Here is a 17741-nt window from a genome sequence, read left to right as displayed (position 1 = left end):
CGGCTTTGCGCAAGCGCAATACAAGCAAGCCAGGATGTTACAGTTGGGGACTAGTCAGGCAGGCGGCCCGGGAGGGGTGGGGTTTCGAGGCCTCCTTCTGCGCTTGCGCCAAAGGGGCGTGGCGGTCGCACCTGCGCTAGTTGAGGGAAGGAGGAGGAGGAGCGAGGTGACGCAGGCGTAATAATAGAGAAGGTGCCAGAAAGATCCAAAACAAGTGGCTGCGGCCGTCACCCAGGAGTCATCGGACGCCGAAATCTGGTGAGGATCCAGAGACGGCTAAGGGTGACTGGTGGCGGGTAAACGGAACTATCTGAGCGCTGGGGAGAGGGCCGGATCGAGCGAGGGGTTGGGTTCGGACAGTACCACCTGTGTGGAGCAAAGGACTCCCTTGGTCGGTCCCACTTGTAGGGGGCAGGGGGTCACTTTCGGTCGGTACCACCTGGGTGGAGCGTTGGGGTTAGCCAGACAGTGCTACTGGATAGAACCAAGGCCACGTCCGGTCATTTACTACCCAAAGTCACAGGGCAGTAGACACGGTGTCCTGGAATGGGTCGCGAGGTTAGTTAGGACCTATCACTTTGGTCTGTCGGAGGCTAGTTCGGAACGTACCACCGGGAGAGGGGCGTTTGGGCTTTGCCGGCTCGACTGTTCAGGGACCCGCGGGGTCTGGCGTCTCGACCTGTTACTAGGGGACCTCGGGAGATACCATTCCCTTCCGAGGAGGGGGAGGCTGAGACGGTTGGGGGTGTCCGGGCGGCCCTGCCTGGCGCGACCGCGCTAGGGACACGCATTGGCCTGTGTGGGGACTGGGTCTTCTCGTCGCTGACCACTGCCTCCTCCCCCGCCGTGTGGGTTCTAGGCCCTGGTTCTGAGCTTGTTCTGCACCCCTCCCCCGGGAATGGCGCTGTCTGGGTCGACCCCGGCCCCGAGCTGGGAGGAGGATGAGTGTTTGGACTACTACGGCATGCTGTCGCTTCACCGTATGTTCGAGGTGGTGGGCGGGCAGCTGACCGAGTGCGAGCTGGAGCTCCTGGCCTTCCTTTTGGACGAGGCCCCCGGCGCCTCCGGCGGCCTGGCCAGCGCCCGCAGCGGCCTGGAGTTGCTACTGGAGCTGGAGCGCCGCGGACAGTGCGACGAGAGCAACCTCCGGTTGCTAGGCCAACTCCTGCGTGTGCTGTCCCGCCACGACCTGCTGCCACACCTGGCGCGCAAACGGCGCCGGCCAGGTAAGGTTGAATGGGAGGGTGCCTGACTTCGGGTGGGGAGAAGGCCTTGCTCCCGCTGGGCCCCCTGGTGCTCTGATATGGACAGTGTCATATCAGACAGTATGTCTTCCTTCCCAGAGTATCAATGAGAAACCCAAGAGGGAGGAGGCATGGATTAGGGAGGAGTGACCTTATGGAATTTGGCCACATCAGGAATAATAATTATGCCCACTGTATATGGAGGGTTTGTTTTATGCCAGGCACAGAGGTAAGCCCTTCCTATGAACTGTCAATTTATAGCCTCTCAGTAATCCCACAAGGAAGTCCTGTTACTGAACCCACTATGCAGGGAAAACATCAGGTTCAGAAAAGCAGCTTGCCGCATATGAGAATGGAATCCTGCATGCTGAGCACAGAGGATATAAGGTGATGGGCTAAGATGTTTATTCTGTGAAATTTGCAATTAGTGGAAGAATCAAATAATAAAACAAATAAGCAAGTGACTTACTTTCAGATGTGGTTATAGAAAGACTAAAACGAGGTGATAGATAGGGTACCACAAAGTGGAGAAAGGCTGGAATGGACCTTCACTGTGTAACCAGTGAAGGAAGATCCTTCTGAAAAATGACATTTGGATTGAGGCTGCACTGCCAGCTATGCACAGATCTCAGGGTAGAAAATCCCAGGCAGAGTGAAGAGGAAAGCATTAGCCCAGAGGTGAGAATGAGCTTAGCAGCCTCAGAGGCCAGGAGCAGAGACGATCTGAAGTAAAGGTGGAGAGGGAGGTGAGAAGGCATGTCAAAAAAGGGCTTGCAGATAACATTGCTAGAAAATATGGGAGCCAGTACTTAAGCCCACCTGGCCTGTCTCTAGAGTTGAGGTCCTTGATCCTTGGGAGGGAAGGACAGGTCAGGTGGGGGCATACCTAGGCTGTTGGGCCCTTGCCTAGACAAGCAGTGACTAGGTTGGGGAGAGGGGATTATGGGCTTTTCTGGCCTAGAGTAAGCCTATGGGATTTGCATAACCAAGAAGGGCACCTCTAGGGATTGGCTGATAGTGTTTTGGGGGAAATATGTCTGAGGGTCAGGCTCTAGAAGAGATTTTAGGCATAGAGAGAGGCCTGCTTGCTTCTTGGGGCCACAGAATGAGCAAGGGACAGTCAGTGGGGACTAAGATGCCACTACAGGAATCAAGACCATAACTGCTGACAGAATAACCCTGACAGTTGGAGTTGCTGTATGTGTGGCTTGGGTAGTCCCATGAGGTGATGAGTCCTTTTTGGGAGGTGTCTGAGCTATCTCTGGGCAGGAGATCTGTGAGAAGGAGTGGGTGTTTGGGTCTGACCCTGGGGACTTAGGCACCATGTGATTCAGGCATTCTTCGAGGGTTGGGAATTGAGGACAGCCTGGGAGAGCCAGAAGGCTGTGAATGCTTCTTTCCATTCTCTTTCCCCAGTGTCCCCAGAGCGCTACAGCTATGGCAGTTCCAGCTCTTCTTCACAAAGGACCGAGAACAGCTGTCGGCACCATCGGCAGTCCAGCACTTCTTCAGATTCTCAGCAGGGCCAGTGGGACACAGGTGAGCCCACTGGGTGGGCACAGTAGCAGTGCTCCTGCCTTCCTTCTGAACCTTGATAAGCCTCATAGGTCTTAACCCATCAAGGAAGTAGCCTGAGGGGGTCATTCTGTCTCATGCTTGCAGTGTGTCTGTGTTTATTATTGCTACAGGAAGAAGCCTGTGTCCTGAAGCAACAAGCAGAGTAGTTTCACGTGGTTTCATGTTTCATTTAAGTGACATCATGTTGTGGGTGTCATTCTGCACCTGGCTGTCTTTGCTGGATGCATTTTTGAGATATATTCATGTTTTATGCTTCTAATTGGTTTAATTGCCATGTCCCAATTAATGTATTCAGTCTCTTCCTCCTCAGTTTTTTTTTAATTAGGTAAAATTTTAAACGTGCAGTTAAAAATGAATACAAAGAACATCTTCATATACATTCAGTGATCAGAAGTATTTTGCCACTTTTGCTTTACGTGTGTATGTGTAATTCCAGGTTTTTTGTTGAACTGTTTGTAAATAAATTACAGACATCAGTCGATTTACCCTGAATCAGCAGGCATCACTTTAGAATATTCTGTACAACTTCGAGACCATTATCATACCTAAGAAAATATTAATTTTCTGATAGCCTAATGGTTCATTTTCAATCTCTTAAAGTTGTCTTGACTTTCAGGATTCACTCAAGGTTGAGTCATTATGCATGCAGTTGTCATGCCTCCTTAATCTCTTTAACTATAGACTAGAACCTTCTAGGGACTGAACTGGGGGCTTCCTGCATTGCATGCTAAGCACCTGTTCTAGTGGGTTATACTCCCACCCACCTGTTTCCTTTTTGACTTATTGACCCTACCAGATTGCTGTGTAGAATGTTTTGATTATTTCTGGATGTATCCAATTATTTCTTGATGGTGTCATTTAATTTTTTCCTATGTCCCCTATATTTCCTGTGGAGTGGGAATTGGGCCTGGAGGCTTGGTTAGATTCAGGTTACACGTTTTTGGCAGGAATACTCCTTCGTTGATGCTGTTTCCTTCCTGATGGAGCACATCATTTAAATTTAGGCATTTAAAATCTGATAGTCTCTTTGTGAATGGGGAAGTTTAATCATTTTGTTGAGGTGATTCCTGCCATATTTGTACAGTGTAAAGGGACATTTCTTTACATTGTTATGTGTAAATGATATGGTTAAAGGATTCTTTGGCACATTGTGTTTGCTAGTAGCTGTGCACCCAGTGGATTTAGCATCTACTTGTGAATCTGGCCTGAACCAGTTATCAAATTAATGTTTGCAAAATGGTGATTTTTAACAGTTCTTTTCTTCTACCTGTGGTAGATGAAATTCTTTCGAGGGTGTCTTCTCTCACTCTCTTTCCTTCACTCTATCTCTCACTCCTTTTTTAAAGTATCAGTATGGAGTTACTCATTATTTACTTTGTTTTATAGTAATGAGTTTCTTTTTTTTTTTTTTTTTTTTTGAGATAGGGTCTTGTGAACTACTTTGCATTTTGCTTGGGCTAGTTTTGAACTGCAAGCCTCCTAATCTCTACCTCCTGAGTAGCTAGGATTACAGGTGTGAGCCACCAGCAGCATCTTGCAGTAATGAATCATTCTTCCCAAGATTCAAATTGGTTAGACTCTGGGTTTTTTTGATATGTTACTGGACATGTCCATCATTCTTGGAGTGCCACTACTTTGTGGCACTGCAAGATGTCCTGGGATCAGCTTGAACTTCTTTTTTCCTAGCCACAGAATCACCTGTTTCTCAAGGAGCCTGGTTTCTTTAAGAGACCATGCTATTTAGAGATCAAGGTCCTTGTTGATGAGCATGCACTTTTACTCAGCTCTGTAGGAGAACAAAGCTAGAGTCTGTGCCTTAAAAAGTACCTGTCAGTATTTCTCAATTCAAAATCAACATTACAGAAACTTTTTTCTTTAATTCTGAAAGTTTTGGCTCTTGATAACATCAAGATGTGGATTTACTTGTTTTATTTTACAACAATAATAAAGTGGCATTAAAATTGTAAAGTGTCACTGCTGACTCTATCTGTTGAATGAAGGGCAAGATTTGTTTGTGCCTCTTGTTCTTTGATCATATCCCACTGAGACCTTGCACTCAGAATGTTCTTCCAAGTACTTGAAACAATTCTTTTCTCAAGTGTTCATGTTACCACTTATGTATACAGTTAGGTTCATTTGTTTCTCTTTGTGTTTAGTTTTACAGTTTGTTTCTTTTTGTTTTCTTTCAGGTTTTTGAGTGTGTAAAAATGTTACATGACTCAAAAGGCAAAACTAAAGTCTGAAAAAAGATTCTTAGATGTGGCATTTCTGTCAGTGCCCCTCAAGTAGATTGGTAACCAATTTCATTGTTTACTCTTGCAAAAATAACAAACATATGTATATATTTTTATTTCTTCTCCTTTATGCAAAATATAGCAAACTGTAGGCATTTATTTTATATTTTTATTCCTTTTTTTTTTTTTTTTGAGATAGGTTTTCATGTAGCCCAGGCTGGCCTTGAACTCACAATGCTCTTATCCTGCCTCAGCCTCTTGTTCCAGTTGCTGGGATTATAGGCAGGTACCACAACACTGGACTGATTTATTCTGGAAACTACTCTGTTCCTGTTTCTTCTTATCTGACCCTTGCATTGTGTTCAGGTTTTCATGATTATAAACGATGCTCGAATGGCTATCATCCTACCTGTCTCCTGGTGTCAGAACACAGGGACTTCTCTTAAGGTCAGGTCTGGGGGGGGGGCCTGCTGAGTAGTGGGCTTGCCCATCTCCCCTTCTGGATGACAGTGCATGGTCCCCCCATTATCTGCACAGGGCCCCTTCTAGGTGGGCTCCCCCAAGGGCTCCCCAAGAGAGTGGCCTTGAGCTCCTCCTGGGCACCCATTGGAGTACTCCATCCATCAGCTTGTTCCTCAGCCTGCCCCTCTTGTCTACTTAGGCTCCCCTGCAACCAAACGGCAGCGGCAGAGTCGGGGCCGGCCCAGCAGTGGTGCCAGACGGCGGCGAAGAGGGGCTTCAGCTGCCCCCCAGCAGCAGCAGGAGCCTGCAAGGCCCACATCAGAAGGCAAAGTGACCTGTGGTAGGTGTCTTTTGGCCTTGGGAATGTACATATAGTGTCCAAGGCAGGCTACAGAGTTGGAGGGTGGAACAAAGAGCATTTGTCTAACATGTGAGGCACCTGGAAGGTGAGCAGCAAGATCTCAGCCACTGGTTCAGCACAGCAGAATTCTTCCCCTTTCTGTTGCCAACTTGCTTGTCCACATCCTGACTGCAGATGAAGGATCAAATTATGCCGCTTCTTCCAGGAAGCCTTCCCTAATACCCACTGCCTCAATTTCATTTGCTTATCTAGCAGACACCTGCAAGGATTGCTTATTCAACAGTCTTTTCTTATGCAGTGGTGGAATATAGCATGGGGAGAAAAACAAGGACCCCATTCACATCTTGTCTTAGCATTTAAGTAGGCTGTCTGACTTTGGGCAGGTGACTGAACTTCTCAGGTCTTGTTCCCACACTGTAAAATGAGGCTGAGAGTGGTTTTCACCAGAGTTGTTGAGAGAAAAGACCAGTCAACCACATCATCTGCTTGGAACAGTGCCTGACCCCCAGCACATGCTGTGAGGTTCGGTTAGTCTCATTGTTGCTGTGCAGGGATTGGGGTGGGATGTCAGCAGAGAGGCCCTGCCACTGTGGGGCTGACCTTGCTGTCAGATGACAGGCCAGTGGAACTGAAAATTGCCAAGGTGATAGTTGTGAAGAGATGGTGGGGCGTGGGTAAAAGAGCCAGGCAGGCCCAAGGTAGGTGGGCCTGGTAGGTCCCTGAGTGAGTTTGAGTTTGGATTTTAGTCTGTGATTTCAGTGTCGTCAAAAGGTATATAAAGTAGGAGAGTGACGTGACCTGATACCTCTTTTTTCTTTCTTTTTTTTTTTTTTTTTTGGTGGTACTGTGGTTTGAACTCAAGGCCTAAAACCTGCTAGGCCCAGGTCCTACCAAGTGAATCACATCCTTAACCCCTGTGCTTCAGTTGTTTTCCATAGGGCCTCATGTTTTTGTCCTGACTGACCTGAACTGAGATCCTCCTATTTATGCCTCCCACATAGCTGGGATGACAGGCATGAAACACCACACCCAGCTTACTGATTGAGATGGGGTCTTGATAACTTTTTATCCAGGTGGCCTCCAACCACAATTCTCCTGATCTCCTCATTCCAAGTAGTAGGTGTGAGCTACTGCATCTGGATCCTGATACCCCAGCTTGAAAAAAAGAAAAAAAAACCTCAGGGCCTGGCACTTGCCAGACAGGTAGTCTAACACTTGAGTCATGGCCTTATATTTCAAATTGGGTCTTGCTTTTTTGCTGGGGCCAGCCTAGACCATGATCCTCCTATTTTTGCTTCCTGAGCAGCTGAGATGACATATGCATGCCACCACACCCACCTTTTTATTGGTTGATGGGGTCTCGCTGTTTGCCTGGGCTGACCTCTGTCCTCCCAATCTCTACCTCCTTCATAGATAGGATTACAGGTGTGAGCCACTGCACCCAACCTGATACCTCTTTTTAAAGGAACTTTAACCCCGTCTGGAAAATCACTCAGTATTTGTCAGGTGCATGGGGCAGCACTGAGCTTCTAGTCCATGCTCTGTTAGGAGGGTGTTAAGTACATTACGTAATGTGAAGCAGATGAGTGAAGAGGCTCTGCTTTCCCATGAGGGCAGAGGTCTGGTCTGCGGTAGTCTTGTGGGAGAGGGCAAGAATAGGTGGACCAAGGAAATGAATATTTTGGACATAGGACTGACTGCAGACAGGTTTGGTTGGATTGAGGGGGGCCTCTGCTGTGGACTCTCATGCTCAGTCTTTATCCTGGAGACATTCCACCTGGTGCCATAGGGAGGACACAGTCATGCACACCCCCAGCCCCATCTTGTTACTCCATTCTCTGAGTTGGGTAAACCTGAGGACAGAGAATGGATCAGATATGGACCGTGAACCTCCAGAGCCTCCAGGCTGCAGAGGAAACACAGGAGGGGAGCAACAGACTGTTGTGACAGGTGCCATGAGCAGTGTGACACCAGGGCACTGGGGTGTGCAGGGGAGTCCTCTGTCTGCCTGGTTTTCTATGGAGATGGTACCTTTAGGACAAGCTCGAGGAGACTGGAAGAAGAGCTGGAGGGTGCTTTGGGCAGAATGACCAGTACACACAAAGTGATCACAGAAGGATGTGGTAAGGGTTGAGTCTGTCAGGAGCAGAAGAGATGAGGAATGTCAGGGCCCTGGAGGTTTAGACTTTGTCCTGAGGATAGGAGGAGTCCTTGAAGTATTCATTTGTCAGTTACTTTACCTAGTTATTGTATTTATGTATGTATGTGTTTATTTATGTCAGCACAGGGGTTTGAACTCAGGACGTCATGCTTACTAGACTCTACCACATGAGCCACTCTGTCATCCCTGTTTTGCATTGGGCATTTTTAAGAGACAGTCTCAAGGACTATTTGCCTGGGCTGGCTTTGAACCACAGTCCTCTTGATCTTTGCGTCCCGAGTAGCTTACAGGTGTGAGCCACTGGCAGTTGCCACCTAGTTATTATTGAGCACCATCTCCATACTAGGCACTGTGTCAAGGACACCAAGTTGGACCTGTAAAGGAAGTCACTGACCCCCAGGAGTTTACACGACAGTGGGCCAATTAGCTAGTCCTGAAATACACTAACATGTCACATAGTGTCGGCTGGTGGTGAGTGCTCTGAAGAAGCACAAAGCCAGGGATTCGACAGAGCCCTGCACTCAGATGGACCTGGGCAAGCACTCCTGCAGAGGGGCTGGGACTGAGTAATACTAGGCTGGAGCTGTGGTGGTCTCCAGTGGGGTGATGACAGAGGGAGTGGCGGATGTACAGAGAAAGGGTTCAGGATATCCTCTATGGAAGCCAGAGGTCAGTAGACTGAGGAGATGCTGGTGACATGCAGGCTAGGGTGGAACTAGGTAGGGGAAGATGGATGGGGCTGCTTTAAATCCGCAGACCCCAGCCTGGGGGTGCTTCCAGCTGCAGAGCCTTCTGCACCGACAAAGCATGCACATCCCTGCCCTTTCTAGTGCCCATTGAGGAGTTCCAGGCAGTGGGTGTTACCCCCACTTCAGAGATGAGGCTGCAGATACCTGTACTGGGTGCTGGCAGGAGAGCAACAGAGCCAGCCCTTGTCTTCACACAGTTCCAAGCTGGAGGGGGTGGCTTCCTGGTGGTGACTGTTACCCTAGTTAGAGTAATTGCCAGAGCCACCAGGCTGGCTGAGTGATTGAGGGAGTCACTGCCTTGGGGAGGACAACAGGAACAGGGCAAGCCAGGCTTCAGGTCTCTTCCCTGAGGCCAGGAGGTTGTTAGCAAGGGTGGAGTTGGGAGTTGACAGCAGGGTAAGCAGGTCTGACTGCTGACTCACCAGCTAGGGTGGGGCTGGGGCGGGGCTCTCTTCATGGGGCCCCAGTCTTCCCCTCTGAAAAATGGGGATGGCTCACTTTAAATGAGGCAACAAGGCACCTCCTAACTAGATTGAGGAAGAGCCCTGTCATTCTTGTTCCTCCAAACCTGTGACACTTGTAGGGTTGACCCCAGCCAGCCCCATTGAGGGACAAAGTAGACTAAACTCCCAAGTGCCTAAGAGCAATGAGAAGGGGATTTGGGGACCCTGGGTTTGGACACAGGACCTCTGAGCTACACAGATATCTGTACCTGTACCTGTTACTCATTGGCCACTGTGGTGAGTGTGTTACTTGTCTGACCTCAAATTCTCAAGACAGCCATTGAGGTAGGGGTGATATTTCCCATTGTGCAAAGGAGGAAACAGGCCACAGGAAAGGAAGTCACTAGTCTTAAGTCATAGGGGCAAGGCTAGGTTGAAACAGGTTTGTTCCAAATGTTTTTACAGAGCATTTATTCTGTGCTAGGCACAGCAGGGCTGGGAGACCCCTGTCCTTGTTGAGCTTGCTTTCTGGTAGAAGGAGAAAGCCAAGTGAAAAATTTTAGATGCCAGGGGAAGTACTGAAGGGACAGCAGGAGTGAGGTCCTGAGTGTTTGTGTGCTTGGGGTGTCATGGGGTGGCAGGAGCAGGGAGAGATTGTTAGGAGGTGAGGGATGAGATGGAGTGAGGGCAGATCTTCAGGGCCTTGGCAGCTGCTGGCCTGGGCTTTGAGGTGTTCTGAATTATGGAAGCAGTTGGAGAGGACGTGAATGACAGGGTTACCTTTGCTTCTCCCCACTGCAACTTTTCCTATGGAAAATATACCAAAATAGATCACTGGCTTAGCAGCCCCCAGGTCTATTCCATCACCAAGCTGTGCATCATCCTGCCACTTCCTCCCAGAAGCGGAGTCATTTCCAAGAACACTGTGGCCAGTCTCATCTCATGAGCTGTGTTGTTGTGGGGTCCATTCCTGCCATCTTATTACTTCATGAGTAGATGTTCCACTGTGTATCTCTGAAAGAGAAAAATACTCTAAAACATTATGACAACAAAATACTTCACCATAAGTCCTTACTGTCACATATGTCATCAGTACTCAAAGTTGCAGTTATCTCATAAATAAGCCTTCTCTGAAGCTTTGGCAGCTCTAAGCTTCCTGCCATCTTGCTTTTTCGTCTTATGTATCTGTTGAGAACAGCTGTCTCATCTCGTTTCCCAAAGACTGGATTTGGTCGTTTGCATCCTGTATTAGGGCTGATTTGACATGTTCCCCTGTGTGCTTGGAAGTAGGAAGCTGGGTCTGGAGAGTCTCAACCCAAGTCTGGTTTGATGTTTTGATTTTTCAGGCCCACTTCCTAGGTGGTGGGGTGTTTGTTCTTCTGCCAGGACACAAGCAGTGGTAGGCATGGCTGCTGATCTTTCTCTGAAGTTGGTGGCTTCTGTTGCCTCTGTTCATTAGTTCAGGAGGTGATGAAGAACTTCAAGTTTGACACAGTGCCTCTGGAAAAGGTTGGAGTGAGGCAGGCGTGGAGTCAGGAGGCTGCAGAGGATCCCACCATTTTCTAGAGGAGTGCTGGTCTTGGTGTGGTGTGATGTGGTTGTGACAGTGGCAGGGTGTTTCCATGGAAGGACTCTGGCTGCTTCTCTTCACCTTGGCTGGAAACTCCCTACCAGCACTGGGGAGTACAGATCCTCTTTGACCCCACCCCACCCCACCTATCCAGGAACTCTCCAAGGGAAGACCTGAGGGAGGTTCATCTCAGGGCTCCCAGACACACAGCACAAGGCTTGCTCCCCCCATTACCCTGGGAAGTCCTTCCTCTTCTGCATCCCACTCTGTCCCAGAAGAGAGACCCCCTGGGGCAAGTGCGCACCTGGGTGCAGGAAGCATGAGCAGCTCTCCTCTCTAGCAAGACAGAGTCCCCCACTCTAGAGATGGGAGCATTTCCCCATTGCTGCCACATGGAGGCAGTTCATCCAGCTCCCATCCCAGGTCACATAGGTGCTGGGTACTTGTGCCACCTCAGCCCTCACTGAGTCCATCCACTTCTCTCTAGTCCATGTTCCCACCCTGAGCAGCAGATAGCTGGCCCTTTTCCTGCCAGTCTGCCACTTCCACCCCACAGCTGGAGTCATCTCCGAGTCTGTCCTGTCCTTCCTGCATGCCAGGCACGGCCTCAGTGCTATGTGTGCAGCTGTGTACAAGCCTCACTGTAGCCCTGCAGAGCTCAAGGGAGACTTGTTTTGTGGAGGAGCCCTTGCTGTGCTGCTGGGTGAAACCAGATTCCCTCACCCTGCTGCCAGTTCCCTTCCACCATGCTCTGGCTATGCTGGCCCCTCAGGCGGTGACTACCCAAGTTAATTTTCCCCCGGAATGTCTTTGTGAGTGTGCTTCTGTCTTCCAGGAAGGCCATTCTTCCCTTCTCTCCTGATTTCTTGGCTAAACCTTTGTGTCCTCCTTACGTTTCACTTCAAATGTCATTTCCTAGAGAGGACCTTTGATTTTTTTCTATCTAAATTATAACTTGGTCTGTATCATTTTCTCTCCTGACCCTCAGGATGTCTTTTAATTGTGTACTTATGGATGCTTTGTGTGAGAAGCAGTGAACAGGATGGGGTAGTTAAGATCTCCAGCTCTGGAGCCAGGTACTTGGCCTTGGGCAGGTGACTCAACCTCTGTGCTTCAGTTTCCACATCTGCAAAAACAAATTAATAGCATCACCTCATAAGATTGTGGGGAGGATCAAAGGGTCAGTGGATGCAAAGAATGAAGTACTAATAGCCCATAGTAGATTCCATGTGTCACCTGGTGTTATTTTGGGATGGGGTCAAGGAGAGATTGCTTGGAAAATCTGTGATTCAGGGCCAGAGTAGAGTGGGGATTTGGGTAAAGTTGTCCTTTCCTCTTGCCTGGTGGATCTTCCCATACTCTCACTCTTTGTGCTGGGACTGTCTTCTCCAGATCAGAGGTTGGACTGTTCTCTGGTGAAGGAGTTCCTTATCTGTAAGAAGGGCAATGAAAGTGCCCTGAGGATTAGGTGGGCTAAGATAGGGAAAGGCCTGTGGGTAGGGCCTGGCATGGAGGAGTGCTCCCTAACTCTGAGTAACACATCTCCCTGTTCCAGCTGTGCCAGGGCCCTCATGTCACCCTTGAGTTCCTGACACTGAGTAAATACTCATTAAGTGAGAGAGATTAAGCAAGACTTAAGTAGTCTGCCCTGGCCTGTCCTCCATACACCCCCACTTGGTGGGGACTCTGTAGGGGTAGGTAGATGACTTCCATATGGGACCAGTAACGTCCATGCTGAAGAAAGGGTAAGTTGGGGGAGGATCAGCTGAGCAGGAAGTGGGATCCCTCAAATGAGCCTTGATGGATGAGTAGGGGTGTTCTGGGCAGAGGAGGCGGACAGGCCAGTCTGTAAAGGGAGTGAGGCTGACACCGGGAGCACTTTGTTGTGGCTGGAGGGTGGGGTATGGCAGGATGTAGCAGCAATTGGGGTATCTGATGAAGGAGGTGGTTGGTTTAGGGACCCAGGCAAGAGAGGTGAGGGCCTAGGCAGTGACAATGGGGGTAGAGAGGTGGGTGTTGAAATCACAGTTCCTGTTTCTGGGGCCTTCTGTGTTTCCTAGGCCCCGAGTCAGCACTTGCATGAGTTGGCTCATTTAATCCTCATGACCACTGAGCAGGAAGGACTTCTTGTTTGTCTGTTTATGTTTTTCAGATGGGAAAACAGGCTCAGAGAGGTGAGGTCACATGCCCAAGGCCTCACAGCCGGAGAGTGGCAGAGCTGAGACTCACCTCCAGGTCTGTGGGACTCCACCAGCTGGCTCTGCCTCTGCTGGTGCCCAGCCATGTGTGGCCTTGGGCAGGTGCTGTTCTTCCCAGCCCCAGAACCTCACCCGTGGTGTGAGAGCACAGCTCAATGCTTACAGGAGTCAAGGATAAGGGCCCAGAGTACTTATCTGGTGCTCAAGATGGAGGGATCTGAGCCTAAGAGCCATGGGAGGGCATGGGGACTGAGGCTGGGCAGGCTTCCTTTAGCCTTGAGTAGAGAGTATGGGGTTCCCCTCGAGGCAAAAAGAGGAAGTTTGGAGTGGGAGGAGGAAGTGGTTGGGGTGAGAAGTTGTCTAGAGATGCAGGGGACCTGCCTTCTACTTTCTGTTGTCTTGTCTCCACATCTATGAAAGGTGAAGAGCCCTTGGCATGAGACCTCTCCTTCTGCAGCTTCGCTTTCCTCATCTGTCGAAGGTGGCCTCTGCCCCGCAGGGCTGACTGTGGTATCCCCGTGTCAAGCACTTGGCATGTCACAGCTGTTGACTGCTGCCATTCTTGGAGTACCCATTGAGCACCAGGCATGGCACTACCTTACTCCTTTCCATCTGTTGGTCTCTCTTTTTTTATCCTCTTAACAGCTTTCCCTAACAGCAATTGTGCCAGTTTAAGCAGAAGAGGTTGTGTGACCTGTCTCAGGTCACATAGCATTGCCTAAAGGTTCTGGGTTCGAGTTGGTTCCATTAACAGAGAAGTCGACTTTTTGTATAGAGGAGATTAAATAATGCCTATTGAGCACTGTGTGCTGTATGACTTTGGGCAGGTTACTTCTCTTGGCCTCTATTTCCTCATCTGTAAGTTGGGTTGATAGTAAGGCCTGTCTCCCAGGGTCCGCTCTGGGTTTGATGAGTTCATGTGATCCAAGCACTCAGAGGAGTGCCTGGCAGTCAGCCAGTGCTCTGTAAGTGTTAACTGCTATTTCCAGCACATAGCTAGTCCTCTGGACAATCTTGTACTGGGTGTGTAGAGGCACTGTTGCCAGGTCCACTTCACAGCGGGGATTCAGACAGCCCAGAGGAGAGGTAATAAGCATTAATGCTTGCAGGGATGACCTCAGAAGTCCTGTCCTGTCCCCTGTGCAGAGCTGCCACCTCATCTGAACAGATGTAGGTTGAATGTAAATGACAGAATCCCAACTCAAACAGGTTTCAGCAAAAAATGGGAATTAATTGTAGCTGAAAATCCAGGTTTAGTGCAATCCTGATGATCCTTCATGACCATGTGGTAATAGGAATCTTTTTCACATTGTCTTTGCACAGTGGCCTACAGTGATGGGCTTACCACTCACCATCTAAGCTTCTGTGGAAAAAGCATTTGACCCCCAGAAGAGCCAGTTCACTTCCAGCTTGTGTCTGCTGGACCCACTCAGGCCACTTGCTCCCTGGAGCTTGCTGGGAGGATGGGGAATTTGGTTGACCTTTAACTCTCACTGTATCAGAGGCCATGTCAGGATGGCTGCATAAAAGCAAATCCTTTAGTTCACAAATATATAACACGCACCTTGTGTGTGCCCCTGGGTTATACAAGTGAACAAAACAGACAAAAGATCCCTTCCTCCAGGGAGCTCCCTTTGTGGGGGGAGTCAGGTGATAAGTACAGTAGTACCTGGTGATACAAGCACCCAAGTACTTTGGGAAAACAAGCTGGGAATGGGGAAGGTAGCAAGTGAGGCTGAACTGAGTTGAGTACATAGGTGTCAAGACTTGATGGTCATTGGGTATGGCTGCTTGAAGGGATGGGGCAGAGGGAGGAACCTACAGGAGGCGGTGAGGGGAAGGATGGCAGAGTGGTGGCACCCATTGACAAGTTCCTTCCTCCCTTGCAGACATCCGGCTACGGGTTCGAGCAGAGTATTGTGAGCATGGGCCAGCCTTGGAACAGGGAGTGGCATCCCGAAGACCCCAGGCACTGGCACGGCAGCTGGATGTGTTTGGGCAAGCCACTGCTGTGCTGCGTTCAAGGGACTTGGGCTCTGTGGTGTGTGACATCAAATTTTCAGAGCTCTCCTATCTGGACGCCTTCTGGGGTGACTACCTGAGTGGCGCCCTGCTGCAGGCCCTTCGGGGCGTGTTCCTGACTGAGGCCCTGAGAGAGGCTGTGGGCCGGGAGGCTGTCCGCCTGCTGGTCAGTGTGGACGAGGCTGACTATGAGGCTGGCCGGCGCCGCCTGTTGCTGATGGAGGAGGAGGGGGGGCGGTTCCCAACAGAGGCTTCCTGATCCTGAATCTGGTAGGACTGACCCCACCTCCGAGTCTCCTGGTATTCTCCCCTGGAGGACAACCATCTACCCCCTAGAGGACTGTTACTTCAGCAGCTCTGAGGACTGCGCCAGGACGGCAGGCCCCTTGACAGCCTCTGCTACAGGATGTGGGCTCTGAGGCCCAAACCACTTCCAGCCCAGTTCCTTTCCCATACTCCCCCACCCAGCAACTAAGTGTGCTCTCTCAGCTTCAGGGGCTCAGGCCTCAGTTCCCTAAAGTGGGAGGTGGAGTCACACACTCACCAAAGTCCCATGCACATTGAGTCTCTACCGCTAGGCTGTCTGTGCATATGTGTGTGAAAATACACACACACACACACACACACACACACACACACACACCACACACACACACACACACACCACACACACACACACACACCACACACCTGCCTCTGAAATCATCCTTCAGCCCTGCCTTCCCCTGTTCCACATACTTCTTTGGCCTAAGGGCTTCTCTCTCAGGATCTCTTATTGTACCACCCCACCTGGGCTTCAGCACACTAGTAGGCCCTGGAGCTGGGGTACCCAAGGGGCCTGCTTTACCTTGCCCACACATCTAGCCAGACAGAGCTCTGCCTGGCATCCACACACAGATCCAACTCTTCACCTTCCCCCTGCTCCCCAGAGCCAGACATAGACTTGCACTTGGGACTTTCTTAATACATGGGTTTTGTGGCAGCATCAGATCAAGATCTGCTGTTGTCCATGGGGCCAGGGCCAGAACCAGTCACCTTCTTGTAAAGGAGAGGCAAAGACTAGGGACTGATGGGAAGACATTTTATAAATGGCACCAATAAAACTGCCCTGTAAAGGGGGCGTAGGCGGGCACTGAGACTCTCTAGGACTCTTTCTTGATGGGCTGGGGGTAGGGATGATCAGAGTAAGGACTACAGGCTGGGCAGGATGCTGGGTCATCTGCCAGCCTCTTCCATAGGCTTGTCAACTTGGGCCTCTTTTTTTTTTTGTCAGAGAAAGAAATACTGCCTAGGAGTCACACACTCCCAACCTTCTTCCTATGTGTTTTGGGGGATGAGGCTCCCAGGATTTTTAACTAGTTCAGTGAGGTGAGCCGGCTACCCAGAAGGTGATGGAGCCCCAAGGTGTGGACACAAAATAGGCAACCAGCAGTTCTCTGCCTGGTATTCCTCTCCACATGACTCCCACCCATCTCACCCAGATATTCACCTTCTGTTAACCTCTGTTCTTCCTCTTTCTGAAGTCAAACACTTCTTCCCGCTGCTGTGTGGTTTTAGCAGAGGTTATGACAGCCAGGTCCACCGTTCTCCCCTTGGGTAAAGGCTCAGGAGCTCCTTTTGCGATATACAATACCCAGGTTTTCCTTCATGGTGGGGATGGGAGCAAGGGCTCTTGAGTTGGGGGTAGGGATTCACAAGGACTGGTCTTTGCTAGGGCAAGGGGTGTGCCTGCTCACATCTTGGAGCCTGTCCTGGATCCTTCACCTGTGTTGATGTACAGGGACGAAGTGGCAGGCCCAGGAGTTGTGTCCTGTCCAGGAGCTAAGTCTGAAACAGTCAGCTTCTGTGTGATCTCACCCTGCTTCTGTAGTCTCTGGAAGGGAGTTAAGTTCAACTGTCTACTCAAGGTCTATTAATACTCAGCCACCCTGTGTGGGTTTTATCCACATTTTTATAGGAAGTGGGCTCAGAGAAGGGAAGTCACTTGCCTGAGGGATGAACATTGAAATGTTGAGTGTTTCTACCCTAAACAAGGGCATCCAGGATGGGGTCTTGCTCCTGGAGTCTCTGGCAGGAGAAGAGTATAGACTTGCTTTCCACAACCTTCTAGGATTTGAAGCCCTTCTGTGGTTGAGTTTACCCCTGCCTCAGGATTGGAGCTGCACTTGCCTTGCCCTCTGCCTGACTCACATCTACTGGGCTAAGTGCTGAGGCTGGTCTTGCCCCTTACCTGGGCCTTATTGCGCTCCCTGGTTAGGCTCCTCTCCGCAGGCACTGCCCACCCTCAGGGCCCCGCCCGCCTCGGCATTTTAAGCCACGCCCAACTCCTGGGCCAGCACGTGCACGCCTGCCAGCCGGAAGGAAGCCACGCAGGCGCAGTGCGTGCTCGGAAATCCGCGGTGGCGGGAATTAATGCCTAGCACTCTCAGAACCTTCTCGAATCCTTGTGCCTGGTCTTGTCAGGGCGTGGGAGACGCCAATGGTGACCTACAGACGCTGGAGGCCCGGTAGTGGGTCAAACCCAGGCTATGAAGACAGCCCAGGAGAGCAAAGAGCTTCAGAAGTTGAAGTCGTGAAACAGGATTCTGTGGGACAGGGCGTGGACAGGCTACAGGAACCAGGGGCCTGTGGGGCTTTGGGGAAGGTGGACCATGGCTCCACAGAGGAGCGTAGCCTAGGGCCACCTCTTGAAGAGTGAAGTGTTCCACAGAATAACCTA

General features: G+C 50.2%; 1 protein-coding gene across 1 annotated transcript; it reads left to right on the top strand.

The window, feature by feature from the left end:
• The first annotated feature begins 99 nt into the window (after nt 1-99).
• Dedd2 (death effector domain containing 2) lies at nt 100-15705 on the top strand. The gene is made up of 5 exons (XM_020172092.2): nt 100-258; nt 860-1226; nt 2661-2783; nt 5718-5858; nt 14890-15705. Exons 2-5 carry the CDS (start codon nt 899-901, stop codon nt 15279-15281), a joined length of 984 nt encoding a protein of 327 aa, XP_020027681.2. The 5' UTR covers nt 100-258; nt 860-898; the 3' UTR covers nt 15282-15705.
• The last annotated feature ends 2036 nt before the right edge of the window (nt 15706-17741 follow it).

The sequence above is a fragment of the Castor canadensis genome, chromosome 16 (genome assembly GCF_047511655.1).
Source record: "Castor canadensis chromosome 16, mCasCan1.hap1v2, whole genome shotgun sequence".
Classification (NCBI taxonomy): domain Eukaryota; kingdom Metazoa; phylum Chordata; class Mammalia; order Rodentia; family Castoridae; genus Castor; species Castor canadensis.
The sequence above is the reverse complement of the archived record's forward strand: the minus strand, read 5'-3'. Positions and strand labels throughout refer to the sequence as shown.